The sequence below is a fragment of the Vespula pensylvanica genome, chromosome 2 (assembly GCF_014466175.1).
Source record: "Vespula pensylvanica isolate Volc-1 chromosome 2, ASM1446617v1, whole genome shotgun sequence".
In the NCBI taxonomy this organism is placed as follows: domain Eukaryota; kingdom Metazoa; phylum Arthropoda; class Insecta; order Hymenoptera; family Vespidae; genus Vespula; species Vespula pensylvanica.
Genome location: NC_057686.1, coordinates 17,411,657 through 17,422,902, shown reverse-complemented (window position 1 = coordinate 17,422,902; position 11,246 = coordinate 17,411,657). Strand labels below are relative to the sequence as shown.

Here is an 11,246-nt window from a genome sequence, read left to right as displayed (position 1 = left end):
CCGTGCGATTGTGTACGTAGATAGATCAAAGTCCGATCAAAGAATAACTTTCCTTCTCTATTTATGAATTTTAACTCCCTATAATCATATCACGTTGATTGTAATTCACCTATTCTTAGAATTTATTTCGATTGGATTCGAAATCGGATGAAAAAAAAGGGCCTTTCCTTCTTTCCTTTTTTTTTCTCTATTTTTATTTTCCTTTTTCTATTTTTTTTTCTTTTTTTTTTTTTTTTACTTCCAAACTTTATCCCTCTATAAAAAAAAAAAAAATGGCGCAAACCGTTATACTTTCAAGTAATATTCTCGTACAATTGTATTCTTTAAATTCGACGATTAATATTTGTTAAGTATATAATTTGATCAGATGCTATATAACGAAGAAATTATATCCGATAGATCTTATAAACATGACATTATATAATTTTGTAGAGAGAGAGAGAGAGAGAGAGAGAAAGAAAAAAAAAAGATTATGTTATAACGAATATAACATATTGAGTTAAAAGAATTCCGTGGATTGCGATGAACGACGTCGTGAAAATAAACGAATCAATGAGGAATGTGGATTAATACGATATAATTAATACGAATGAATGATACGGAGTTTCACGTCATTGGAAAAGCGAACGGCTGATCTTTACCGATGAATAATGTAATTCGTACAAAGCGGAGGAATCGTCTCTAACGTTCTAACGTTAACGAATAATTTCTTCCTGTCTATTCGTCACGTTCGCGTTTTATCCGGTAATCTCGTTGGATCTCGCGGACAAAAAAAGAATTTGATGAAAAAGAATCAACAGAATGTTTAGATAATAATATCTCGTCGTCTCGATATGAGAGAGAAGAACGAATCTTAAATTCAGTAGTTGCGGTGACTGTCTCGTTAGAGTTCTTACAAGCTAGCAGAGCGTTAGCAATAATGCAGAGATTCCATCGTATTCTCTCTCTCTCTCTCTCTCTCTCTCTCTCTTTCTCTTGTATGTATGTGTGCAAAAGGGAAAAGGAGAGAGAAAGAGAGAAAGAGAGTAAAACGAAGCGACGTGGAGAAGAAGCGAGAAGAAAAACAGAGGGACTGTTTGATATGCGGCTCAACGCGCGTCTTGACTGACGCCTCCAACTTGCGAATGAAATTTTCATGAATTTCTATTAACTCCGTTTTTCTTCTCCGTGCTCTGGAGACTCGAAAAGAAAGGAAGAGATGTAGCAAGAAAAAAAAGAGAGAGAGAGAGAGAGAGAGAGAGAGAAAGAGAAAGAGAGAGGAAAGAAAACCGGCCTACTCGATCATCGATGACGCAATCTCAATCGTATTATCTGTTGAATAATAAACTTTACAACGCCGATCGCACTTGTTTCGATTGAAAATAATAAGAATTTGAGATGCGTGGAGTTGTACTTTTTATATATATATATATATATATATATATATATATATATATCATTGCTGTATAACTAAAATTTGTATTATTTCAAATATAGAAGTTCCGGATAATTATAATATATCGTCTCTTCTCGGTTATATTCTCCCAAGTTTGAAAATATCCTTTTCGGAGATTCAGTTTCTTTGAGATCATAGTTGTTAAACATTTAATTACCGTCAACTTCTCACTCTCTTTCTCTCTCTCTCTCTCTCTCTCTCTCTCTCTCTCTCTTTGAACATTAATTGTTTATGATCAAGTGAATTCGTTAAAAGTAGGAGAAGCACTTCTTTAATGTTTCATCGAGAAAAAGAATGGAGCGAACAAGCTTTGAAAGAGTCTGACTTTACCCGATCGAGCAAAGATTCGATTTTCTCTCTTATCAAATGATAAGAGAGAGAATGACACAAAGAGGGTTGGAAGGAAGAACAGGGATCGAGAGTCTTGATTTCTCGCGAGTTCACTTGGAAACGGAGTTGCGACTATGTCCGTAAAGTTTTGCGGTTGTCGTCGTAGCGAAACCCACCAAAATTCAAGACCCCCCGTAGAGTTTTGGAGGTGGGCTTAGCTACTAGGTACCTACTCCCAAGTTTCACTTTAATCCGAAAAGCCACGATAGGCCGGAACAATTGATTCCAAAACTGCGTTGCGGTAGCCATAGTATGGCATCGTTGGCACGCGTCTCTCATGATTTCTATTAGAATTCTTCGAATAACTTCTCTGATTCGTCGTTCAAACAAAATTAAAATCTACATTCCTACGTTAATTCCCTTTCCTTCTTTTCCTTTTTCTTTTCTTCCTTGCTATTTCTCTTTCTATTCTTTTTTCTGTTTTTTTTTTTTGTTTTTGTTTTAAATTTTACTTTTAATCGAATATGAATTTTGAACGTAGTCGTCGTCGTTGTCGTCATCGTCTCATCGTCATCGTCGATATCATCGAGAAATTATTTTTTCATAATTCGAATGGATATCCATTTTTCCCTGGCGTGCAGGGAAAATTCGTATGAAAAAAAAAGAGAAAAAAAAAAGAAGAAAAAATGATTAAAAACCTACAACGAGCTCTCTTGTTTAACGCGTGATAAATATTACGTTAACAACTTGATAGGATACGGAATTATTCTAACTGATAGAGGATTGCGTTCAGTTAACCAGAAATTTGTCTACCTCGATACACATAAATCCAGTTGGTTCCACGTGTTCACGGCGCGCGTTCACATTATATAAATTGCTAATGAAATGCATATCGTATTTTAACCAACTAAAGCTCGGGTGGGAATAGAGGTGGGGAGGGAGGGGGGGGGTGGAAGAGACCGAGGCCGAGGCCGAGGTCGAAGAGGGGTAGGAGGGTTGGCCGGCGAAAAAAAAATAAAAAAAAAAAATAACGCCAGAGCGGAGTACCACACCTAAACCATTGGGAAAAATGAAAACAAAAAGAAAAAAAGAACGACGAAATAGAGAGAGAAAAAAAAAAAGGAAACAAAAAGAAAATACATCGTTTAAGGGATATACCTAACTCGTTTCAGCTCACCTGGACGCGACTCTCGGTAAGGCCGATTTTACCAGCGATCTCTTCGCGACGGAAGATGTCCGGATAATGCGTCGTCGAAAAACACTTTTCGAGTTCATTAATTTGTCCCGGTGTAAAACGCGTCCGATGGCGTTTTTGCTTAACTGGTTTTTCGTCTCCTTGTCCAATCGCCGTTGCGCTTCCTGTAAATTACAAATACGTAGATAGATAGATAGATAGATAGATGAATGAATGAATAGATAGAGGATAGATAGATAGATAGATAGATAGATAGATAGATAGAAAAGTAGATAGATAGATAGATAGATAGATAGATAGATAGATATATACAGAGTGTACCAATAAAAACTCTCCACCAGAATTATTACGAAACCAAGTGATTTTTTTGTCGAATAACGCCAGTACAGATCAATCTTATTTTCGTCGAGGTGTTTTTTTCCGTTTCTCGAAAAAAATCACTAGATTTAGTAATAATCGCAATGGACATTTTTCGTTGGGACGCTATATATAGATACGTACATACACACATACATACATACATACATATATATATATATATATATATATATATATATATATCACAAAGGTATCTTTTTCATTCCATTGATATACGGAATCGTTGGTTCGAAATGTGACTTTATTTTCTTTTTCTTTTTTTTTTTTTTTCAAATGATTTCGAAGAAAACGTTAGATTCTCCTTTACCCTATTTTCTATTCTGACGTCGATACGTCACACATAGCGCTATTACTTCTTAGAAATATTTCTCTACTAGCCTCTCTACTAGGTAGTGCGTTTCTTTATCTACCAAAGACAGGAGTTACGTCATCCTTGAAAACACGCTCGTATCATACGCTTCGTAGATCGCGAGAAGTCACTGAAGGAACTCACTTTTTAGTTATATATGTATGTTCGTACCTTGCATACATTCGTATACATACATACATATATATATATATATATATATATATATATATATATATATACATGAATTTATTCGTAACTAACAACGAGAGAGAAATAAATTAGTATCCGTATCTTATAGAACCTATTCGAATAAAAATCTTGTCGCATTTTTCGTTTAAAAAAAGGTTTGTTTCTTTTCTTTTTTTCTTTCCCATCGATTTTCATCAATTACGAATCACATTATTCATCATTCTCTCTCGTCTTAACGTTAGAAGAAAATGGAAGGTAAGACGTGACTTTTTTTTATCGTTGAATCTCACTTTCATTTACAATCCCAACGAATAACGATATCTCTTTATCTTATTGATTCTCTCTCTCTTTCTCTCTCTCTCTCTCTTTCTCTTTCTCTCTCTCTCTCTCTCTCTCTCTCACCTGCGCCAGGCATAGTCATGATTAATTCCTGATGTAGCAGTCCACCACCAGCAGACAGTCCGCTGCCCAAGTTTACTCTTAATACCCCGTCCAACTTCTCGTGACGTTTTAAATCTTGAGTATGAAGGTCCTTCGTTCCTGCGAACGAAAAAAGGGAAAAGAAAAAAAATCTTCTTCGTTGGTATCATCGTGTTTGTGCCCTTACATATATACATACATACATACACATTTACATACATATTATATATACATATATACATTTATACGTATATATATATATATAATATATAATATATACACACATGTATATATATGTATATATATATACATATATAAAATATATATACAAACATATATACGTATATATGCACACATATATATATATATATAATGTGTGTACACACATATACACATACATATTTCTTTCTTTTTATCTCTCTTTCTCTTTCTTTCTGACTTTTTCCTCTCTTCCCTTCTGTCTTTTTCGTCTTCTGCTCTATGTAGTTTAAATTTGTATAGGAGCAGAAGCCGGCCGACTGGTGGCGAGGGGCACACGGGCCACTTAGCAGGAAAGTGTGAGAATCGTCACCGGCCTCCGTCTTCTAAGACGCGTACCAAACCTTTACGGAGGGCCATGCACGTACACACACACACACACACACACACACATACACATATATTCATACACCCACGCAATATACGCACATGCAGATATATCCACACGAATACACATATAGATATATACATATAGAAACGTACAGAATATTCATCTATCTACACACGTGTTGCTAAAGAAACGCACGCCCACGCGAGCGGAAAGCCGGTAGGAACGTATTGTAGTAACCGATTCGAATTTCGCCAATACTAAGTTAAACGAATTGAACTGAACGGAGTTAAGGGTCACCTTAAGTATTATTACTTAGTCGCGATAAACTCGTCGAAAATCTTCCCTTCAAATTTATTCGAAGAATTTTATCCGAAGAATTAAATCGAGGATTATCATTTTTTTACCTCCTTTGTTTATTTGTTCATTCTTTCGTTTGCTTCTTCTTTCTTTTCTTTTCCATTTTTTTTTTTTTTTCTTTCGCATACTATTAAAATACGATAGAGTATGAAACGAACGATTTCGTACGAATCTATTGATGTATCATATCGAATATTTTCTTCTTCGCTATTCACCCTTATTAATCGTTCTTGCTACTTAATAGTCGTGATTTGAAAAAAAAAAAAATAAATAAAAAAGAAAATAAAAAAATAAAAAATAAGAAAAAATAAATCAGTCGAACTCTAAGATCCTTTTCGAGATAATTTCTATCCATCTTTTTTCTTTTTATTTTTTCCTCCGATCGTTTCCATTCCCTTTTATCTTCATTTCCAACATTAAAATCAATTAAAACAAAACTTTGATTGAATGAGAATGCGTTTTAGGTCGCGTTGCGAATCGCCCGAACTATTGCCTAACTCTACTCTCTAAAGTCTCTTGAAAGACTTTTGAAGGTCTTACGTGTAGTATGTACCCATCTAAGCGTTAGTTTACGCGCTCGAGTTTTCTTCCCTAGTTGTGAGAGAAGTGAATTTTCTTTTCTTTTTTTTTTTTTCACTCCTTTCCTTTCTTTTTTTTTCTCTCTGTCTTTTTCACTTCGTCGAGTAACTTCTTTCTCTTCTTCTTCTTTTTTTTTTCTTCTTCTTCTTCTTCTTCTACTTTACTTTTCTCCTCGCAACATACTGCGCCCAATCACCACCCCCTCCCCCTACACCCCCCCCCCCCACCACCATCTTCGTTAAGTCAAGAAAAGATACGAAAGTAAAAATGAGACGCGTAGTTTTTCTCGAAAACTAGCGACGTCGGTAAAGGATAGTAAAATTAATTTTGCAAACGTATCCAGGGAGTACTTATCTTCGTTTCGCACATACACACACACACGCATATACACGTCTACACACACAAATATACACGGACACAGAGAAAACTCTGAAAAGAGTGGCGAACGTTGTTACGCGAGACGCGAACGTAAACAGCCAAAGTACTTTATCGTGTTCTCTATTTTATTGCAACGAAAGGTGATCGAATTTCTTGTTCTCTTTCTTTCTTTCTTTCTTTCTTTCTTTCTCTCTCTCTCTCTCTCTCTCTCTCTCTCTCTCTCTTTTCCTTTCTTAAAGAAGAAGAAAAATAAGAAGAAGAAGTTTCAAAACGTAAGACGTCAAATGTTTAGAAACAATCAAAATTGTATTTTATTCCTTTGAGATTTTCCAAACGATTTATGGTTGTCTTAGAAAAATAAAAAGAAAAATAGAAACAGAGAAAGAAAAAGCAAAAATAAAGAAAGGAAAGGAAACGGACAAATACATCGGAATACCAAAAGGACCACCGGGTAGAAAAGAAGTTCTACTGAATGAAATTGTATTTTCGGCATGAATGAAAAACTTTACGAGCGAGTCCTTATTTCTCTTTTATTTTTATGAGCCCATTTTATTGGGTATCCCGACGTTTATTAGAGTACGTTTTCGACATACGAAAAAATTCGATGGAAATTCCCTTTGATCCTTCTAATATCGATGATCGATCTAACAGTATCATTAATTGTATTCAACCAATTTTATTTTATTTATATTTCAAGTTAACAGACAAATAGGTCCTACTGAAAATCGTAAAAATCTGAATTGTCGATTATCCAGAATTTTTTCTAGTTTGTTTCTAATATTCTCTTCATTGCATTACTCCTTTCTCTCTATCTATCTATCTATCCATCTATTTTTTTTCTATGAATTCAAATCTATCAAAAGAAAATTTTCCACTTGGAGCGGTTAGAGAGTAGAAAAAATACTGATAATGGTATCCACGTTGATCGGCGTTTTTATATTTTGCCGATTGACAGGCGGCAGCTTCAAAGTGACTGAATAATAAATTCATAAATCAAATTATTCCCGGTGAATATTATGACGGACGTATTTATTCAGTTGTCAGAGCCGCGCATGCACTTTCATGGTGCCACGAGATACACCGTTGACATTTAATCCATTCGAAAGAAAAAAAAAAAGGAGAAAAAGAAAGAAAAAATACAGAGATAGATAGATAGATAGATAGATAGAGAGAGAGAGAGAGAAGTATGGAAAGAGTTACATCTCTGTCGAATCGTCCTTTTAAAATCAAGCTCGCAAGATCGAATGATGATGCACAATAACGACGCATCGACGTGTCCGAAAGGAAATTTACACGCGACACGCATTATAATCGAATCTATCTATACATATAATATAATATATACATAGATAAACGCAAATGATATTCTTCGATAATGAGAGATTAATTATTTTATATTGCATTCGGTTAAATTCGATTTATATCGAGCTACTCGAATAAATTATTACGAGTCAACATGCGAGATTTAAGAGAATTCCTGAAGTACAACGCGCAAATCAAAACGCGGCTCGACGAAATTGATTATAAACAAATCTAAATAAATCTAAATAAATAAACAAATGCATAAATGAATATTATAAATAAATAAATTTATTAATATATTATATAATCGTGACATAACGAAGTATATCAATTCTTTAGATATCGATTGAGATCTCTCTGTGTCGTTATTATCAAAGACTTATTTTAAAAAATTATACGATTATTCGATGCTTATTTTAGTCGGCTCAAAGCCTAACACTTTCCTTGCAGTTTGCACCACCGACAACATCCTAACTCTCTAAATCGTTCCTTAACTTCTCGCCTAATGTAATCAGTGTTGAGGTAATTAAGGTCATCAAACTCGAGAAGCGCTTTCCTTGGGCGAGGTGGAAGGCCGTCGTCGGGACCACGTGTTGCGGCCACGAGGATTTCCTTCTCTCTCTCTCTCTCTCTCTCTCTCTCTCTCTCTCTCTCTCTCTCTCTCGCAAATCCCGTTCCTTCCCTCCAACATTTTTTTTTCTTTCTTTTTTTCCTGCCTTTCCTTTTATTCTTTTTTCTTTTTTTTTTTCTCTCTATACCGCGCAAACTTTCCCTTCTAATATCTTCATTGCCGTTCGTTTCATTCAAATCGCAATCAACGCCAAGTTTCGAACCTAAAGATATTTGCTTTTTTTATCTACTTTCTTTTCGATGAAGATACTTATTTCTGCAAAAACTTTTTGCAAACGAATAATTGTGTGATTGATATTCGTTTATAATCGAACGTACGTATTGGCAAATTTTGACTCAATTCTCGTCAGAGATCCTTTCACGAGTTAATAATTTATATCGCCATTTGTTTAAGATCGTCTTTTAAGGAAAGAAAAAAAATTGATTTCGAATTCGAGAGATATCTGACAAAGTTTAGAAATAAGATTTCTTGAAATTATCTACTAGGATTAATAGTCAAGACTTGGAGGCTTTGTTCGAAATTCTTCATGGAAATATTGTCATCGTGTCTGATGGATCATGGACGATTCAAAAATAGTAGATATAAAAATCGAATATTCATTGAATGTAAATTTCAACAGAAATTGATATCTTTGGCTGGTTGCAGTTCGAATTTCAATCGTTTTTAATTATTAATAATGAAAATATTTATAGAAGATAGAACGTATTACTTTCATCCGACGGCTGACAGAGAGCCGAGGAAAGGGACGTTTTCACGATTTTTCTTTCTTTCCAACTTTTTCCTTTTTCGACTTAGCGAAAAGAGGAAATACAGAGACTATTTGATTCGATTCGGCAGGAATAACTATAAATTCCGACAGCGACATTACCGATAATCGATAGTACCAACACATCTGAAATCGGATCGCTTTGTCGTTTAGGTATTTATGCATCTTCGCAAATTCCGAGATTCTCGTTCATGACGTTAGCAATATCGATCCTAAGTTAGAAAAATTTAAAAGCTTTCTGAACTTTACACACACACTTACACACACACACACACAGACACACACAAAATATTCGATATAAAACAAAGCCGACTCGTTTATTTTCGATAGACAGATACATACGAAAGAAAGATTAACAATGTTTAAATAAAAAAAGGACAAAATCAATTATTAATCGATTCTTCCACGTGGATCGTTTGTTTAATTACATCGAATCGGTACGATCATTGTTAACCAACACTATTCGATCAATAGATAATCTAATCACGAACTTATAAATCACACAAACAATCCAACTTTCTCGTTAATCTCTTATTAAAATTTCGACGATTAAAATATGCCTACCGTTTTAGATTTTATAAACACGAATCATTCACAACTAACACACATCAATCCCGTTTGAACAAAGACTGACCTCACAGGCACATTTATCCGCACATTTAATCCAAATATATCTCACATCATGGCGTGTCATGGTTGTTTCGTAGTTAACACTCCTCAAACAAAGAAAGTTTCACGGTGAACGACATTTTTATATCGAATAGAAGAACATTTTTGTTCTTTTTCGTTTCTTTCTTAATTCTCTTATTTCATTCGTCACGAGCCAAGTTAAAGTTATCGTCTTTTCGACGACACCTAATAACGATAATAACGATGGAGTAAAAAAGGGATGATCGATATAAATCCTTTACTCGATCGATTTGTTCAAATATAACATACAAATTTAAAATACGATAAAAGAAAAAAAAAAGAAGAAGGAGAAAAAAAGAAAGAAAGAAAGAAAGAAAGAAAGAAAGAAAGATACAGAAATATACCTTCTTCTAAGAAACATACTACTTATTTAGAAATTCGTAATCGACAATTCGACATTATTTATCCATAGAGAATTTTAAACGGATCAAGATTTAGGATGATCAAACTGATGATTCTTACTTACCGGGAATACCGTGTACGGAACCGCCGGGCGTGATATTGTTTAGCATGCCGCACCCGGGGAGCGTGGCTCCAACACAGTACGCGGAACCAGAAATCCACGCGTCTATCGCGTGCACCGTGCCCTTTCTCGAGGGACTTTTATTACCGAAAAACAGTTCGTCGATTTTCGTCGTCGAAATAAATAAATCGGTTATATCGCGTTTCGTCTTCGTTTTCGTTCTTGTCTTTGTCGTCGTCGTCGTCGTCGTTGTCGTCGTTTTTGTCGTCGTCGTCGTCGTCGTCGTCGTCGTCGTCGTCGTCGTGGTCGTCGTCGTCGTCGTCGTCGTCGTCGTTGTCGTCGTAGTCGTAGTCGTTGTAGTCGTCTTATTCCAAATAATACGTTCAGGGCTCGGCCGAGGAGGAACGGCCCGTGCCTCAGCAAGGCAAACAGCGGACTGCCTGGCTGCCATATCCAAACTCCCCCACCCTCTCTTCGATCGTAGCCAGCGACTCGTCCGTCCTCCTCGCTCATCCATACCAAGCCAAACCCCCCTCTCTACCCCCCACCACTCTTTCTTTGCTTTGGGGGCGTGATATTAAATCGTCCCTATCCTTCGACACTCAGGACCGTATCTAGAAACTTCTCCGACGTTACCTTACCCATATACGGATATACCTTTTATCTATACGCTTATACTCCTTCGTACTTCATTACGATAGAATGTTATCTAAATCGACGAGGATATCGACATCGATCCCAGAAAACAAATTCTTATTCTCCATCTTTCATTATAGATTTTAAACGATGGCTGATCGATTAATTTCCTTTGTGTTTATCGTTTACTCGTAATCGCGATTACAATTCGATCGTTCTTTGTTACATCGATTTCGATATTAAAAAGTAAAAAGAAAGAAAATATATACGTACATACATAAATACACTTGTAAGATATTTAAAGCGTATCTTTACTAGAAGCTAGTAATATTACAAAAGTGCGAGATGGAATGTTAATGGTAGAAAAGAGGAAGAATAATAAGAATAATAAGAATTAGAAAAAATATAAGAATGAAGATAAAAATAGAAAAGACAGTGTAGGGAAAAAAAAAAAAAAGAGAGGAAGGAAGAAAAATACAAAGTAGAAAACGTACGGAGAAAAAACAAAAATCCAAAGAGAAAAAAAAAAGAAGAAGAAGAAGAAGAAGAAGAAAGAAGA

At 35.2% G+C, this 11,246-nt stretch overlaps 1 protein-coding gene across 2 annotated transcripts in view; it reads right to left on the bottom strand.

Annotated features, from left to right (window-relative positions):
- Window positions 1-10,523, bottom strand: part of LOC122638079 (homeobox protein orthopedia-like) — a 31,775-nt gene extending 21,252 nt beyond the window's left edge. Inside the window, exons 1-3 of one of the 2 annotated variants that reach the window (XM_043830732.1) lie at window positions 10,055-10,523; window positions 4,279-4,416; window positions 2,943-3,124 (exon numbers count right to left, since the gene is read on the bottom strand). In XM_043830732.1, the coding sequence (XP_043686667.1) occupies window positions 2,943-3,124; window positions 4,279-4,416; window positions 10,055-10,502 (768 nt within the window). In that variant the 5' untranslated portion in view covers window positions 10,503-10,523. The remainder of the gene's footprint in view (window positions 1-2,942; window positions 3,125-4,278; window positions 4,417-10,054) is intronic. The other variant, XM_043830733.1, reaches the window with a different exon arrangement.
- Window positions 10,524-11,246: the final 723 nt, after the last annotated feature.